The 17,264-nt window shown below is 50.1% G+C and overlaps 8 protein-coding genes across 8 annotated transcripts; 1 reads left to right on the top strand and 7 right to left on the bottom strand.

Annotated features, from left to right (window-relative positions):
• Positions 1–37: 37 nt before the first annotated feature.
• Positions 38–946, bottom strand: N7533_009620 (uncharacterized protein; the record flags this gene model as incomplete). Its single annotated transcript, XM_057106270.1, has 1 exon — positions 38–946. The coding sequence occupies one exon, from the start codon at positions 944–946 to the stop codon at positions 38–40; it is 909 nt and encodes a 302-aa protein (XP_056957719.1).
• Positions 947–971: 25 nt separating this feature from the next.
• Positions 972–2,123, bottom strand: N7533_009621 (uncharacterized protein; the record flags this gene model as incomplete). The annotated part of the gene is made up of 2 exons (XM_057106271.1): positions 972–1,553; positions 1,638–2,123. 2 exons carry the CDS (start codon positions 2,121–2,123, stop codon positions 972–974), a joined length of 1,068 nt encoding a protein of 355 aa, XP_056957720.1.
• A 1,045-nt stretch (positions 2,124–3,168) lies between these two features.
• Positions 3,169–4,104, bottom strand: N7533_009622 (dual specificity protein phosphatase family protein; the record flags this gene model as incomplete). Its single annotated transcript, XM_057106272.1, has 1 exon — positions 3,169–4,104. The coding sequence occupies one exon, from the start codon at positions 4,102–4,104 to the stop codon at positions 3,169–3,171; it is 936 nt and encodes a 311-aa protein (XP_056957721.1).
• Positions 4,105–6,376: 2,272 nt separating this feature from the next.
• N7533_009623 (putative C2H2 transcription factor) lies at positions 6,377–7,265 on the bottom strand (the record flags this gene model as incomplete). Its single annotated transcript, XM_057106273.1, has 2 exons — positions 6,377–6,893; positions 6,979–7,265. The coding sequence occupies 2 exons, from the start codon at positions 7,263–7,265 to the stop codon at positions 6,377–6,379; spliced, it is 804 nt and encodes a 267-aa protein (XP_056957722.1).
• A 1,117-nt stretch (positions 7,266–8,382) lies between these two features.
• Positions 8,383–9,432, bottom strand: N7533_009624 (alpha/beta fold hydrolase; the record flags this gene model as incomplete). Its single annotated transcript, XM_057106274.1, has 1 exon — positions 8,383–9,432. The coding sequence occupies one exon, from the start codon at positions 9,430–9,432 to the stop codon at positions 8,383–8,385; it is 1,050 nt and encodes a 349-aa protein (XP_056957723.1).
• A 1,132-nt stretch (positions 9,433–10,564) lies between these two features.
• N7533_009625 (putative regulator of nonsense transcripts) lies at positions 10,565–13,868 on the bottom strand (the record flags this gene model as incomplete). The annotated part of the gene is made up of 3 exons (XM_057106275.1): positions 10,565–11,164; positions 11,244–13,581; positions 13,648–13,868. The coding sequence occupies 3 exons, from the start codon at positions 13,866–13,868 to the stop codon at positions 10,565–10,567; spliced, it is 3,159 nt and encodes a 1,052-aa protein (XP_056957724.1).
• Positions 13,869–14,362: 494 nt separating this feature from the next.
• On the top strand, positions 14,363–15,297 carry N7533_009626 (snoRNA-binding rRNA-processing protein IMP4; the record flags this gene model as incomplete). Its single annotated transcript, XM_057106276.1, has 2 exons — positions 14,363–14,368; positions 14,425–15,297. The coding sequence occupies 2 exons, from the start codon at positions 14,363–14,365 to the stop codon at positions 15,295–15,297; spliced, it is 879 nt and encodes a 292-aa protein (XP_056957725.1).
• Positions 15,298–15,800: 503 nt separating this feature from the next.
• Positions 15,801–17,085, bottom strand: N7533_009627 (BRCT domain protein; the record flags this gene model as incomplete). Its single annotated transcript, XM_057106277.1, has 5 exons — positions 15,801–16,337; positions 16,395–16,492; positions 16,556–16,615; positions 16,670–16,855; positions 16,914–17,085. The coding sequence occupies 5 exons, from the start codon at positions 17,083–17,085 to the stop codon at positions 15,801–15,803; spliced, it is 1,053 nt and encodes a 350-aa protein (XP_056957726.1).
• Between the last annotated feature and the right edge of the window lie 179 nt (positions 17,086–17,264).

The raw sequence follows: 17,264 nt of genomic DNA on the forward strand, positions 1-17,264 counted from the left end.
TCACTTGACTTCACTTGACTTTTTCGGCATAAATGGCTTAGAAATTCATCGGCCCTTGCCACATCGTCGAAACATGCTTCTCATTGTACAGATTGTCATTCTTATCGTTTTCACCGATAGCTACGTCCCCTCTGGGCATCATATGATCCTGCTCAACGTATGGATTGAACAATGTGTCGTTAGGAAAGTAATCACTCGGTAAGTAGGGCATCATCCAGTCGGTTTCGATAAGAGGATAGGTGCCGAAAAAGGTCTCGTCCAGACCAGGGAGGTCCTGCATGAATTTGGTAGATAAATCATCTTGGCTGCCGCTGTATGATTCCTCATCAGAGAAATCTAGGGCGGGACTTGAAGATCCATATGTTCCCGAAGTTTCGTATTCCATTAGCCAGGCAAGGTTCCTCATTTTCTTTTGCTCCGCCTCAAGTCTGGCCTCTTCAATCTGTCGTTTGTATCGGGACTGGGAGACAGAAGGGTGGGCGTCATTGAAATACCAACATCCACCCAGAGAACGAGTCACTGGTTCATCACACATCTGAAAAGGCTTGGGCGCTTTTTTCGGCGGCTTGGATGGGGTTTCGTCGTCTTGACCAGGCAATGGCACATGGGGCTGATGGAAATGAGCCTTCTGGATTTCTCTTGCTCCCGCCAAACTCACTCTTCTCTTTGATGACAGGTCACGGGAGCTGTTCAGTTTCCGTTCACGGGAGCCGAGCGATAGTCGTGCTTCTTGTCTCGGCCCAACTTGTATTCGAGTGAATTCTGAACCGACAAGAGGCGATGACATCTCGCGTCGAATATGCTCCCGAACCTTCATACGTGCGTCCTGAAATTCATCTCGTAGGTAGAATGGTGTGTGCTCTGTCCAGTACGAATATGGATGACGATCACCCTGAAAAGTATCTCGAGGGTTAATCGTGTCGTAGCAGCCATTCGTGAAGCGCATATTTCCGGCAGAAGAGGGAAAATCATCAGATGAGAGGCCAGGTGCACAGTCTTGAATCAGTCCATGGGGGGTTAATGAAGCTGTATGCCGGTATGGTCCAATCCTCCTTCCACTGGAATCTCTCTGGAAGGCTGTGATTTTCGGTACGGGGCATATCAGTTAGTTCGACAAAAGCGCTACCCCACTGGCCAGCGAGGTTCTCATTGAGATGGTGGTTGCGGAGAAACTGCCTAGCTGCCAGTATATCGTCAGCTCGGCAGAATTCAAGTTCTGGTTTGGCCACCTTGGTAAGTGATTCATGGAAGTCCCGTGATATTTTGGTAAGTCTATTCAGGACAAGCTGATGGGGTACAGGGCTTTGTTTCAGAACACTTTGATCCATGTTCATGAGATGGGCGAGTTGCTTTTCCCGCATGGTAGCCAGGGCTCGATCCTCCCGAGAAATTTGTTGGTCCCGTGTGATCTGATAATGTGACAGCTTATTTTGATCTTCTTTGTTCAGGTCGAGCTTTATGCACGCATTCTCCCAGTTGTAGTGCTTGAGGAGGCCGGAGACGATTTGCAGTTGTATGGCCGGATTGAGGTCGCTCCAAGTTGGGTTGAGGATCTATTAAAACGCAGTCAGTATCCACATGAAACGTTCAAGTTCGGCAACCCGAATGGTGTTGAAAAAGAGGAATGTTAAACTCACTTTCCGACCAAGGGCTTCTTGGTCATCTATAGGCTCATCGTCGCTGTCAGAGATGCTCAGATTGTCTGTCACGTCAAATGCCTTTCTTTCTCCCAACATGGCGCCCATTCCCGCCATATTGCTGGTGTAGATGGAGTTGGACTCACCGTTGCTCATGGACCAGTCAACGGCGAGTGAGTACTGACCTGCTTCGGGTCTGCTCTGGGAGATCTTTCGCCTTTTGGGCCACGGCTCAGGCAACGTCGGGAAATCCACAGGGGGCAATGTAGGATCGAACTCGATAACTTCCGGTTTGCGCAAGATTTTGACCCTGCGAAACGATGAATTTGGGATTTTTGGCACTAGGTCTGTTGCATCAATGGACGCTGATTGCTTTCGCGCCAAATGCATTGGCATCAATATGGCGGAAGTTGGCGACTCGGTGCCAGAGTCACCATATCTCACTGGGGCGCGTATGGCACAACGGAGCTGCCTGTCACTGCTCATGATAGGCACACCATGGACTGGAGAGAGTGAGGCTTCCAGTTTGAATAATTCACTCCTGCTGTGTGGTCAGGTTTGACTTTGACAAGAAGTCGGTAATGACAGTTGGTTGTCTTCTGGCGGCGCCGAAGAAAGTCCAGCTTCTTCAAACAATGTAGGTATACACTGAGTGGGTCTGTGCGGTAGCGAGAGGGTGAGGACCTGGTAGTAGTATGTGACAAGAGAAAGATGATGCGATGAAGCAAGCTTGAGAGATGAAAAGATACTGAAAAGAATGACAATATTGAGATATTTCGAATATCCCAATATCCCTGTAGGGAAAGATAATGCGGGCCACACACTCAGGGTAAGTTTGGCTTGAGTAAAGAGAGACAGTATGGGAAGAGATGACAACAGAAAAACCGGTGGAAACGCGACTCGGGTCGAGTAATGCCGCGTTGTTGACCGTGACGGGTAACCTAGTAGCATGGCCTTGCCCGGCCGTCGAGAAAGTCCAGACAGCTAGGCTTAGGTAACAATGAGCTTGAAATGTCTGGAGAATACCAGAATCGAATTTACAATTGATTCAGTTATTTTAGTTTCGTACGCAAAGCAGTCAGCAGGTATTCAAGTGGAATTCAGGATAGGCGATTCAGGATAGGCGGCGGATATAGATCTACTTCTCAAAAATTGTTGATGAGCCAGGACCAGGTCATATAGTAAATAAACAGGAGAAGCGAGCTGGTCATTTCCGTGAAAAGCAAACGGAACACATACTAGCCAAAGTTGGACGTAGTAAAAGACCTTTAAGAACAAGGACCGAAAGAAAAGGTTAACACCAATTTCCGGTCTAGCATCCAGATACGAGCGCCGAAAAAGGTTCCAAGACAATTTCCGCCAGACAAAATTTTAAAATCAGGTTCACTGTGACGCCGAGCCTCTGTAGGAAGGCAGAACCACTGTAAATATCTAGGCTACGCGGTCCTGGAAAGGTGCCATCGGTTTGCGATCCAAGAGCGATCCAACTTCATCATCAATATCCATCTCACAACCAGCCATTTGGGTATCTTCAAATTGTCGATCTGCAAAACTTCGCTTCTTCGCAAGCATCACGGGGGGGTATAGGCGGAGGAGCGAGGGTCGCGGCTCCTATTTGGATATTCGCGCGTCGGGCTCTTTCGACATCGCGCTTGGCAGCAAGGATAGACTCAAACGAAAGGAGGATTTGGGTCATAGCATCATCAATCGAGATACAAAAGCGCCGCTGTTGTAGCATCCGTGTTGCGGGCAATGTGTCCATATTGAGCATGGCCATGATGTACGCAATCACCACGCTAGCGGAACGTTCATTCCCAGACTCGCAGAAGACGAGGACTTTCCGCATCCGAGACGGGTCATCTCTCAGGCTTGGAATCGCGGTTGAAGGCACATCCGCGCCCGCGAGATGGTCGTTGATGCGGCGGATCGCCCTTGGGAACGTCGATATAAGCTCTTGATTATCAAGGACATCAATAGTATCGGCCAGGATGCCTATATTTGCGGCGGCCTTGTCACCAGAAACAAGTCGGGCGTGGGCGGAGTGCGTATTCCGAATGGCGAGGAGAAGTGTGAATCCATGTGCTTGGAGGGATACCTGGTCGCGCAAACAGGAAGAAGGGCCGAGGGCCAGAAATGGGAATATAAATTGAGGCTCGCGACGCATGTCATAGTTCCACTGCGAAAACTTGAAGCGTCGGGTGAATCCATCAAGTTTAGCGAGAGAGAAGAACCCGGGGCAAATAAAATCACCTTCTGCAAAATGGTGAGTGCTGGGATCGAAGAGTTTGGGATCAACGACAACGACATCGGTGCCATCGTCCTCTTCGGAATCAATTGCCGCCGTCAAACCCAATGTGCCGTTTGATGTATTTGACCCGGCAAACCGAGGCGAGGTGTTATAATCTTGAGTGCGAACATAATGGGCCTGCCCACTCCTGGACATGGGCACCTCGTTGGATAGAGGCATGTCGGGAGAATTGCCGTGGAGCGAAGTTCAGATAAAAAATGTAGCGAGTGTGAAGAACATAAGATAGGATCACTGCATTGACTCGTTCAAGTTGGGGGGGCTCACGTGCACGGTCTCTATAGAGTGAAACGAGGAAGGAGCGATCTGTCAAAACCAAGCCATTGCCTGCCGAATCGGGCACGGTGGTACTGCCTGAGGCTCTCTTAGAAACTTCTACACAGAGTCTAGCAAATACAGGCCCTCCTTAACCCTGGTCGATGAGTCTTTGATGACAGTGTGATGGAAGACCCTAGCGGGCAACGAGGGGAGGTTAGATTTAGGTCGCTTAGTAAGTCACGTAGATCTCGGATCTCAGCGTCATCCATAATCCACTCCAAGTTCAATGTCGAGGCTGAAGTCTTTAGTGGTATCATTTAAGTTTTCCTTTGAGTTGCCTTCGGATGTATATTTCAATTTTATTTACTTTATATCTCTTGGGAACTTGACCTCGTTGATGAGTTGTGAAAATGAGGTGGTCAGGGACAATATTACATCATCACTAACTACGGGTTTTCAGCCTTATAGATCCGGGAGATCTCAGGAACGCCAGAAACACAACATCGTAAGATTCGGAGGACTAGATCTTAAGACTCATTTTGAGGATATAGGGGTATATATTATGTCTTCCTTAATTATCTACTTATATCTCTGGGCTCAGCATGAGTGTGGCGTGGACTATATCAAATAGCAGTTTCCATTACCAAGTACCTGGGTAGCTAGGTATATCACACTAGTACTACTACTGCCTATCTCCTCAGGCTACTAGTAATGACACTTAGTACAAGTAGGCTCTCCGCAGTGTAGATAAATCGGTAGCAGTACCTCGTACCATAGATACCTAACTACCAAAAAGCTCAGGCACAATATAAAGGCCACAGATAGATAGTGGAAGTGTGATCCGATCCTAGTGATAGCAGCGTAACCCGACTCGGAAGCATCTGGTCTAGTTAGTATTCCAACCTCTCCAAGTAGAACAAGGCCATAGCAAAGTTGACAAACCGTCCCCTCACAGATAGGAGCACCTCGACTCATTCTTCTACAGTCATCTTTTCCGATGACACGATCACCGCCCGTCCGAGCACAACCGGAGACCAAATCCAGTATAACCCACTTCCCGTATTCGGAATATACACTACAATCACTCGTCATCACATCGCATCATACTCTTTGCTAAAGCTCTAGCTCAAGCCTAACTTACCCAACGCCCCATCTCCACAAGGTTCCACTATTGATGACAGGCGGACAACTCGTTAAACCCGCTTGACACCGCGCCTTGGCCCCGAAATGACTCGCATTCGTCAGCGGGCACATGCTGCCGTTCGTGAGTCATTCGTATCCGAAGGTTGCCGGTTGGTAGCCTCGTAGGAAGGAGGCTAACTCTGAAGCAGAGGCCGGGAGGATGAGGCTAGATGCTAATGGTAGGGGCTAGATGCCTCGGCGGCGGTCGGAGATAAATACGTCCGTTATATGTCGGGGCTAAGAATGGGGGCCGGGTGCCTGAAGTTGGTTGCCTGGATTCCGCATAGCGGGGTGTGGCTGGGGATTCTTGTGAGCCTGATTTGGCCTGATGATAGCCGAAGTATACGAGCGCTACGGACTGGGCGGTTTTTCTGGCGAAAAGCTGGAGAGGGGAGGTCGATTTTAATTTATTTAAATACATAAAACTTGGAGAGTGGAGAGTGGAGTGTGGAAATAAGATGGAAATCGATAGAGAGCTGATCATTCAAGATAATAGTACAACAGGGCTTCATTCAGAAAGATCATAGGCGAACAGGTCGTTGAAGACCTTGATCACTGGTTTATAAATATAGAAAGAAGTTAAGAATTGAGAATCGTTTGATAAAGCAAAACATTGAACAGTAGACCGGGGTATAGTTATGAGGCCACCCAAAGACTAGCAACCTCCACTGAAAAAACTGGGATCAAGCTCAAATAAAACGCCATAGTACCGTATCGACTTGCTGATGAATCAAATACCAGCCCTCACAGCCGAACCCAGATGCAGGGAATGGAGGAGCAAGAATAAAGGGGGGAAAAAGCAAGAATCCAAGAAACTAATCTCTTGCTTCGGTGAACGCCCATGGAATGCAACTGCAAAAAAAAAAGAAAGGAGATGGAAAAAAGGAAAGAAAAAAACATTATGGAAAGACATTACTCCCACCAGAGCTAAACCTGAGAAGCGGCGGCCTGGGGAACAGGAGAAATCGCCTGTGAAAGTGTTTGAGACTCGGGCTCAGGTGCGGGGGCGGGGGGGCTGGGGGAGTGCTTGCTGTAGGCTAAGCACGATGCGCTCAAGGTCCAGGAGGCGTTGATCCTTTTCTTGATTTTCGCGGCGCAGTCGCTTCACCTCGTTGACTAGGTCGAGACCGGCTTCGTCGGTCTCCGGCAGATCTCCATTGGGAGATTCATGCCTACGCTTGACACCGGCAGCCGGGAGGGAATTAGACCTGATTCCTTCAAGCTCGTTGGCACGATCCCATGGGCTGTCGAGCATGATGGCGGGCCCCTCATCGGTGTGCATGTGGCGGCGGCGAAGATGTTCTCGAAGGTTCTCCTGACGTGTGAATCCATTCCCGGTGCTGCGGTTACAATCGCCGTACGGGCACATCAATGGCTTCTTAGCGTCGGTGTTCTTCTTATGAACTTCGCGCTGGTGCCGAAGGAGACCGCCGGAGTAGGTGAAGCCTTGAATCTTGTCGCAGCCGGGCTCGAAGCATTTGTAAGGGCGATCGTGTTTATCCATGTGTTTACTGGTGTCGGGGTTAGTGGATGTACGGTCGCAAGAAAGGTGGGCGCGACAAGAGGAGGGGAATTTTTTTTATCAATTGTACTTACTTCCATTCGCAAGGACGACGGAATGTTGGAGGGGCCTCCTGACAATCAATATGGTCGCAGAAGATTTGACCTTCGGAGTTCTTCGGGGGATCGCGGGCGCGTCGCACTGAGAGACGTGGGCGCGTCCCCTCGACGTAACCGGCAATGGAGGTGGGAGGTTGTTCGTTCATTCTGGCAATTGACGACAGGCCTTCTTGGGCGTGGGCAGATGCAAGGACCGAGGCAGTGGTCGCAGCGTGCGGAGCTTCACTTCGCGGACTAGGGTAGTCAGAGGCGTCTATTCCCATATCCAAATGGCGGACTCCACACTCAGATCGGAGGGTAGATAGAGTGATGAATACCGGCAAGACGCGTCAACCGATGACTTGGGGAGAAAGTCACACAGATAGGGAGAGTGTGTGGATGTGAGGAGGGGATCGTGGTCGTCAAAGAAGACTAGTGAAGTCTAGATCGAAGAGGGGAATGGGTTCAAATAAAGAAAAAAAAAGCAAGTAGGTAAGAGGTATCGAAAGTGATGGAAGTGGCCAATTTTCTCAGGTAGCAAGAAAGGGGTGCCTTAATGCCCTTATTTATAGGCTTGACTAACCCACCCGCTTGCAGCCGGATGTGGCTGAGTGGCGCGCTTCTGATGTGGCGCGGAGTTGCCGACAAAGCTGAGGGAACCGGGTATAGATATGCACGATGCAGCAGATTCTTCAATAAACTAGGAGCTAAACTTGAAAATCTCAGATCTACGCGCAACTAGGATGTGTTGTTCCTTTTTATTCCTCCACTCGGCCTGAACGAAGTGTGGCAACAATCAAGACTCATGACTCATATCTAGCGGCTTAGCCAGACGGGATGGCATCTTGGGTAAACACAGCAGAGCAGGCCAACAGGGACAGTCACAGTCAGGCAGCCATTTGGATTTCCCGGTCCAAAAACCTGGCGATTGATCGCCACACACGCCTGACAAATCCGCAGATCTGGAACCGGTGAAGTACGGAGTACCTACAGACAGACGTGGCGGTGTATGCAGCACGTGACAGCCCTACGCAGGCAATTCAGGCAGAAAATAAGCGCGCAAATTCATCTGCACAAAGTATGGAGTAAGGGTTGGGCACCCGAGTAATTAGGCTCCTATGAATTTAAAACAAACCCACCCATTGCCAGCACCAAAGGCTTGCGAATCCCAAGGGCTATGCAATCTAAACATAGCGTTCAAGATGCAATCTTTCGTAGATGTTTTTTGCTGTGTGGATGCCGATTAGTCTCAAACAAACTACTTTAACTTAGGCTACCAGATTCATAGTTTTGCCTTTGCCCAGGATCTCGAAAGCATTGCATGGCATGACATGATACGCAAGGCCAGGTCAGGGAAAATCTCATGATGGCCCATGTACTCCGTACCCACAAACCAAAACATCAAAGCTTCAGCTCGTCCCGCTCGAGACCCTGCCACTGGTCAATATGCTCCAGCACCCACTGGATTTCTGCCGCCACCACGTCCGGGCGTGTCAAATGAACATTGTGGCCACACCCCGACAGATAAACAAGATGCGTGTTAGACGAGAGCTGAAGCTGCTCTTCTTTAGCATCCTGGTCAATCACCGGCAATCGATCCAGCAGCCTTCGAAACGCCTGTCTCTGTTCTATCGTCCCATTGCCCGCCTCAATTCCCGCCTCGTAGATGCGCTCAAAGTCCTGTATACTACAGCGAATCACACTCACCGGCCGATCCCGCATCGCCCGATTCTGAAACTGTCTCTTAGCCCCAAGCGTGCGACAAACTACATTCAGCGTATGGGAATTAGCCTCCACCTGGGCAGCGACAGCCCCGCGCGAAATATCAATCGCTCGTTCCCTCCACTCATCGCGCGAAAGTCTCGCTTCTGTCCGAAGCCCCGTCACCTGCGCCACCCTGAGATCGCCCAATACGGCATCGATATCGGGGTCTGGGAGACGCAAATAGTCACACTGGCGCTCGGTGGAGCCATCGGCAAGGACCAGTCCCGCGACGTCACGGTCGTAGAGGTGGAGATACTCGCGCGCAATGATCGCCCCGTATGAGTGAGCAAGCAGAACGAGCGGAGGCTCTAGCCGCATTGTTTCAAGAAGGCTGTGTAGTTCTTCTGCGGCCGTAACGGCCGGCGATCTCGATCGTGATATCTGTGGGGAATGGTGATCCGGGGAATCCGAGGAAGGAGTAGGACTAGTAGGACTAGTACTAGGACAAGGGCTCGACTCACTACGGCCAAGACCGGAGCGATCATAGAGCAGGATACGAGATGACGAAGAAACCAGCGGTGAGAGGGCTGTGTATGAAGACGCGACATCGCCAGCTCCTGCGATAACGACTACCAGCGGAGCCTCCGGGTTATTACGCGGTGGCCCAGAGACAGAGACCCATAGACGGTGAGAGCCGATGGAGATCAGCGATGAGCCTGTCTCAACTGTCCAATTCCGGGGCGGCATTGTTGCCATGCTGGATTCTCCAAGCTGATTTGAGTTGGGCGTTGATGCTGAAGCGGGGCGGAAAGTCTAGCCCTAACTAGATCTCCAGTGCGGTGGACGACAGAAGACAGGTGGGGGCGGATCGACAAGTAGTGAGGACAGCATCCGACATACTAACTCTTTTAGGGGGCCTTTGATCCTCAGCCACTGCTGGGCACCCCGCAGATTTCCAAGGTTTCTAGGCCACCACAAATACTATATTAAGAAAGTACAGAAATGTGGCATGAGGGTTCTAGAAGACATTGAGTTCGCTTATGCATGTCTGATTCGCGTGACGATCAGGGCCAAGAGGGAGAAAATAGTCCTGGCTGTGTTGAGACTTTGGAATTTTCTGCTCGTTTGGGCCAATGGGGGTCTCCGTGTAACTCAATATGGTGCTTGCGTGACGTTATCTCCCTGTGACTCTACTTGGGGACTCGGCGTACCGGGTTCGGAGAATGGTTTCTTAGCAGGGGTTAGAGATCTATGGCTGCCAATCATACCAGTTGCCACTAAATGGACCGGGGCTGAGATGATGCAAACCGTTGTTATACTGGGAGATAAGGATTAGGCAAAAGCATACTGGCCTCGATTGTGAATGAAGACGATGACTAGCTATCTGTGTAACATAGAGTGCTAGGAAGGATCGGGCCCGAGGGGGGCAAAAGAATTGACAAAGTCGCCTGCTAACTACTAGCTACCGGACTCAAGGTGGGCTGGCAACCGGCATTTTTTTGTTGAAGCATGGGTCATAAATCGAGGTTTCATAACCAATACCAGTCGCCTTCAGCTCACTAATTGCCGTGTAGAATAATATCTTGACACGGTGACTATAATTGTGATGTGGTAAGAACCAAGGGGTACCATACTCTTGAGCGGACGACAAACAGTGGTCTCAAGTGAAAGACAATAGAAGTTTGGTTGCCCGAAGAGTAGCGGACCATTCTTGGCCTCACTGATCTGGAGCCCAGGTCGGCATGGAAGAAATGGACGGGCAGGACTCTGGTGGAAGTAACGCTGACATTTCGTGGGAAATTCTTGTTTCCCCAGGATGATAAGCGAGGGCGGGCCTGTTGGAGGTACCCGGACATGATGTGGCGTTGGAGGGCTTCATTCAGTCATAGTTGCCACCAACCTGGCTAGCAAAGGCGGTAGAAACACTGCGGGCGTCGTCATCGTCATGAACATTAACACCCGGGCGAGTGACGCGAATGCTGGCGGAGCTGCCTCCGAAGATACTACCGTTGTCCGGAACACCGACACGATAGGGCTCGCGTCCACCGGATTCCACGTAGCGCTTCAGACGATCGGACTGGCTGAGGCTAGGTTGCTTGCTCATATCATTGATGCTCAAACCTGCTAGGCTCACTCCGCCTTGGTCAGCACTCCTTCCATCGACGATGCTTCCAGTAACATCGGATTCTGTAGCAGCCACCGACTCCCCAGCAACACTTGGAGCACCCTTGGCCCGGCCGCCATTGGCCCGACGACCCGATAGCGATGGCCACTGGTCGGCGAAGTTCTGGAACATCGGAGGATATCCAGAAGGAGGCAGGCCAACTCCACCTAGGGTAGAACCGTGAACAGAAGAAACATCGTCAGGGATATATCCGACGACAGAGCCAGAATCATGATACTCGTTGCGGTGACCATTGCGGCCATTCACAGGAGCATTGTTGGTGTTGGAGGCTTGGCTGAACGGCATCTGGAAACGCTGGGGGGCCGCGGTAAGCCTGCTTTGGCCGGCTGAATTGAATCAATGACTCTTGCAAGTTTGACAGAGGTCCTTCTACCAGGCAGTGCTGCTCCTTGAAATGTTGCAGGAGGTTGTTCCATAAAGGATGCTTGGAGAGCACCTTCGGGTTACCCAGGATGACCAAACCGTATCGGGCACGAGTCAGCGCGACATTGAGACGACGGGGGTCGCTCAAGAAACCAATGCCCTGGTGGTCATTGGAGCGCACGCAAGAAAGAATAATGTAGTCTTTCTCCCGGCCCTGGAATGCATCAACTGATGCAGCTTCGATTTCCTTGTAGTTCTCTTTCTTGAATGTCCCATTCGCCTGCATCGAGCTTACGATGTAGCTTCGTTGACCTTCGTATGGAGTAATGATACCGATACTCTTGGGTTGCACACCTGCCTTGAAAAAGCGGGTGACAATCTTCTCGACGTTTGTTGCCTCAGTCCGGTTAAGATAAGAGGTTCCCGATGCCGAAATTTCCTCATTGCCCAGGTTTGACCAGAACATCATAGGGTTGTCCATCATGGGCCAGGGGAAGTCAACATCACGACGAAGGCGATCATGGACGGTAATACCATTCTGCAAAGAACCCTCGTAGAACATGTTCGACGGGAATTCGGAAAGCCCCGGGTGCATACGATACTGGACATTCAGTCGGATAGGCGAGCAACCAAGGATGACCAGACGCTCAAAGAGAGATTGGTTCAGTCCAGCCTTGGCTGCCTTCTTGTTCATGATCACAGGACCAAGCTGTTGGTGATCACCAACCAGAACGACTTGCTTACAGCCCAGGACTAGCGGAATCATGCATTCTGGCTCAGCGGATTGAGTCGACTCATCGATCAAAACGGTTCGGAATTTGAACTTGGCAAGACGAGGATCACCTGCACCAACGCAAGTACAGCAGATGACATCCGCGTTGTTCAAAATCTCCCGCTCTGCTGAGCGAGTCAGCTGCTTCAAACGTTTTTCGTCCTGGCTGGAAAGCTCGCCCAATTCTGACTTCAGCTGGTTGAGTTTCACCAATTCAATGTTGCTGTCGTTCAAGCGAACTTGCTCATGCAAAGAGAGGAATCCGACAGGGGATTCCACGTCCTCTCGAGACTTGGCAGTCACACGCACGGTCTTCAACCCGGTGCGGTGGATACGCTCACAAAGCTGGTCCACAGCGACGTTGGATGGAGCACACACCAACACAGTACCACCATTGATCTTGGCTAGATGGTAGATAATCGTGGCGGAAGTGACAGTCTTACCAGTTCCGGGTGGACCCTGAATCAAACTCAATGGTCGCTGAAGCACACTCTTGACGGCATTGATTTGACTGCCGTTCAGATCTGGGAGACCAGGAACGCTAAATTTCTTGGGAATTTGAGTCTTCATTGGGGCAGCCGCAACCTCGTGACCGAGGAGACGGTGAAAGATATAACCCGAAACACTCATTTCATCGACGGCAAATGTCTTCATAGCGAGCTGCATGCGGTCAAATGAAGTTGATTTCCAGACATAATCCGCGGTGAAGTTGTGGGTGCACTCCGTGGGTACAGACTTGTGATCGCCTTTGGAGCGCAATTCGATAGTGACTTCGTCGGACTGGTTGTTTGGAATTTTGATAACGTAGCCAACGCCTTCCCACTTGGAGCGCAATTCTCCCGTGTACTTCAAGCGCATCTCATCACCAACTGCCAACTTTACATCTCCTAGTTCAAGTTTTGGAAGAACAAAACTAGCGAGATGCTTGTTGTTAAGACCAAGATCCCAACGAACAATAAGGCCATCCTGAGACTGGGATTCCTTGAGCTTGCGGTCGTAATCCGCCTCGATCTTGACGAGAGGGCCGAAGATATTTTGATACTGGTAAGCATCATCATAACGCAAGAGAACCGGGGCGGGCTCATCATCAACTGCTGTAGCCTTCTCCAAATCATCCAGAGTTGCTGAAGAATTCTCTTTCCACATCTCCTCCAGTTTTGCAATCAGTTGAGGGCTGAGGTGGCGAGCACGGAGTTGTTCTTGATCAGTGGGCGCACCCACAAGCCAGGGCAAGAAAGAGCGATCCTCAATGAGCGGCTGCCAGCGCGACGTATCCCAGTTCATATCCTTAGAAGAAGGCATGGCTGCGCATGGCTGACGGCAGAGAAGAACGACGACCGTGTCTGATTTCGCGGGGATGAAGCCGAGCAAGAAAACATTCTTGGTACCGCAGTTGTAACATTCGAGGATAGTATCACCAAGTGAAGAGTCTGCGTGAAGTTGAACTTCCTTGTGGCGAGCGCGAACAAGGTGATTGACGATGTGAGAAGAGGAAGTGTTGCCGCGAGCGCTGCAGAACCATTTGTTGCAGGAAAGACATTTCACAACACTGCTAGGGTTATGAATGCCACAGTACCTGATAGAGATCAACTGTTAGAATCTGCGCACAAACAAATCCATCATACTGTTCCGAGATACTCACGCGCATGCATGAGCTGGGAGCTCCTTCTCTTCCTCCGCATATCCCTGGCTTTTCTGGTTACCGTTGGCGGGACCTCCGATAGTGCTCTCCAAGTCGTCATCTTCTAGGATATCCGATCCTTCATCTTCGTCATCGTGTCGACGTGGTCGAGCTCTTCCAATAGCAGCACTATGATCATCGAGTTGAGAGTCTTCGGCCAGGCCTTGGGGGTAGGAATCCATGGTAGACGAAGGTTGTCAAGGTTGGCCCAGATTGAAGGGGGCAAGAGAAAACGTGGGATCAAGGTGAGAAAAACATGCGCTTAAAACCAAGATGAAATTTCCGAGTCGTAATCAAATGAGCGTAGGGGACAATCCGGTCATCCAGTGTGATTCTTAAAGGCCCGCTCTGACTGTGTGGTGCCTGAGGGGCAAAGAAACGGGAATCTAAAAAGGTCCAGGTGAAATTAGTGAGGAACACAAGTTGAAAGCAAGAAAGGTACTAACGTCAAGTCCAGCTCTTTGTCATAGAAAGGCCCGACAAAAGAAAGTCGAAAAGTCTGGGTGAACAAAAAGCGTCTCCGCATCTGCGATCCGGATTCTCTATCGGTGGGATCCCACTACGGTGGCCCGAACCTTCCATTTGTGCAGCCCCGGAGTTTGCAAAGAAAAAAAAGTTGCCCGCCTCACTTCTTTTGGATGATCATCTACATTCTTGCACCCACACTTTTCGCAACATGTTGGTATGTATATACTCGCTTGCTTTGAGTTGTTTTGCATATGCTGACTTTTATATTAGCGCCGACAAACCCGCGAACGCCGTGATTATCTCTATCGGAGAGCTCTGCTCCTCCGCGATGCCTCTATCGCCGAGAAGCGAGCCCAGCTCAAGGCCTCTCTTGCCTCTGGAAAACCTCTAGACCCCACAATCGCAAACGACAAGTCTCTTCGGGAAGATTTCAAATACGATGAGTCAAAGGGTCAGGACGATGAGGTGGATATTGACGACGAATACGCCTTGACGTCCGGCGTCATTGACCCCCGTCCTTTGGTTACCACATCGCGCTCGCCTTCTGCTCGTCTGGGTGCTTTTGCCAAGGAGATTCGACTCTTGCTCCCCACTGCCATTCGTCTCAACCGTGGTAACCTCGTTCTTCCCGACCTCGTCTCAAGCGCAACCTCCGCTTCCTTGACCGACATGATTCTTCTGCACGAGCACCGTGGTACACCTACCGCCATGACTGTTTGCCATCTCCCCCACGGCCCGACTGCCAGTTTCTCGCTCCACAACGTTGTTCTTCGCGCCGATATCCCCAACTCCGCCCGTGGTACCGTCTCGGAGAGCTACCCTCACCTTGTCTTCGAGGGCTTCACCACCAAGCTCGGTACCCGTGTCGTTCAGATCCTAAAGAACCTTTTCCCTCCTCGTGAAACCGGAAAGGTTGGCAACCGCGTCGTCACCTTCGTCAACAAGGAAGACAGTATCGAGGTGCGACACCATGTCTTTGTCAAGACCGGATATCGGGACGTTGAGCTTGCTGAGGTCGGACCGCGCATGACGATGCGACTCTTCGAGATCCGGGGCGGTACTCTTGAGAAGGGCTCCAGTGGTGACATTGAATGGGCACTCACACAGTACACAAGAACTAGCAGGAAGAAGGATTACCTTTGAAGTGCCCACGAACGTTCATCATGTTGTCGATTGCAGGCGTGAAAAGATATGGCATACGGGATTTTTTTTTGGCAACTTATTGGTCAATTAACTGGCGCATCGGTGTTGAGGGTTATTAAAAGGCTCCTATTTCGCCAACTCATGTACTTAGACTCTTATTTTATCTTCATATCAATACCCTTTGAGAATGATATCGGTTGGTGGTGGCAATTCTCCAACCTTTTCAGTTCATACATAATGTAGTTATAGTATTCAGCTACTAACTTAACAGTAGGTTGGAACTACATTTATAAATCCTACCTTACTACCATGATGGTAAACCCACCTCCAATACCCACGATGATAATCCCAAATGAAACTGACATTGCCTTATTTTCTTTGGCCGCGGCTTGTTATTTTCTCTCTCGGATTTCTCACCAAACTCCCGGAACATGATTTCAAACCTTGGAATACTCAATCACCCTTCGCCTCCCCTCCCCTCCGATGGCTGCATTGTCGGCCTTTTATCGAGGCTTCTCAACTACCTCATCTGCAACAATTTGAGAAGACCCTTTTACTGTACTCTTTCCCTCTGGCTCATCCCTAATAGATGACCCAAACTCCATCAATATGAGCGATTCCAGCAAAGCATGACCCTCGCTAAGTCCCTCGGTGTCTAGGCTCTTTTCCGCACTGGTGCTGGTAGGCTGTTCGGGCAACGGATTGACTTTATCCTGAACCTCGAAATTCTTCAGGTCACTGGGCTCCCGGTAGCTCTTCAGGTAATCCGTAAAAAGGTTTCCGCGGATCTCCATCGTGTACCAACCCTCATGGGGAGGTAGGGGCTCTCCATCCTCACTACATTTCGCCGGCGGCATCTTTCCATCGGCTCGAGTCTGCCATTCCTTGCCTGTTTTCTCTTTGAAGAACTCAGCGAAGGCTTTCATCGCTGCGGAGAGGTTCTTCTGCGCGGGTAAGAGGAGCTGGACTTTCGACGTGCCAACCTGGCTGTACTTTGCGTACGTGCTGTAGCTGGGTTGTTTGGCAAATGACTGCATGATCTGTATACTTGTCAATTGGCTACAACTTGAATATTTCGAAGACGTAGTGGGTCATACTGCCAGCTGGTACTTCTCTCGTTGACGTGGGGTTTTGCAAGATCGCACGAGAGTTGCTTTCCAGAGATCTCCATTGTCGGGTTCTTGATAGACTCGGCCTGGTAATGTCTCATTTCAGTGAAAGGCCCAACAAGATTTGAAACGTATGAGACTGTACACACCTCGCTTTGTTCCCTTAGATCCCTTAGTACCCGTTTTCGGTGATGGAAGAAATGGATCCCCTATTCGCAACACAGTTAGCAAATATGATTTCCGAGGGAAACACATTCATTTACATATTCTTTTCGGCGACTTTGACACCGCTGACTGGGGGCTTGTTTCATTCGTTTTCGTTCCCGATATGAGGTTTGACCAGAGATACGGAGTCTCCTTGAGTGGCCGGCGTGTTTTAGAAAGTAGGGAATCCTCAAGCCAGTCAAAAGACACAATCTTGACATTTTTCAAACTCTTGGCCTCTTTGACTGTGATTCTTTAGGCTCAAAAGCTGATCCAAAGTGAGAGATCGGTGAGAAAACTGACCTACTTCAAGATTTTGCTTGTAAGCTTCTTTTGTGGTGACAAGATGTGTTGTTCTGCTGTCAACGTTCTTCGTGTAGTCGCCACCATTGGCTCGTACCCACTGGGGGATCTTGTCTACATCCTGGAGCTTGCCAACCGAACAAAGCCTGATTTTCTCAAAGGTCTTGCCCATCTTGCCTTCGGATAAGTAACAAGTGATGATCGAGTTAGCGAAGGCTTTGCTACTAGTAGTAAAGTAACCGAGTGTGGAAAGACAAACCGTTGAGTAACAGTGTAAGCGACAGGGTAGAAAAAGATGGCTGACCGAGAATCACAATCTTGTATGAATTCGAAGGATCACTGAGGTTGATG

Source organism: Penicillium manginii (genome assembly GCF_028828005.1).
Source record: "Penicillium manginii strain IBT 31320 chromosome Unknown utg000006l:1.0-4164085.0:1.0-4166146.0, whole genome shotgun sequence".
In the NCBI taxonomy this organism is placed as follows: Eukaryota; Fungi; Ascomycota; class Eurotiomycetes; order Eurotiales; family Aspergillaceae; genus Penicillium; species Penicillium manginii.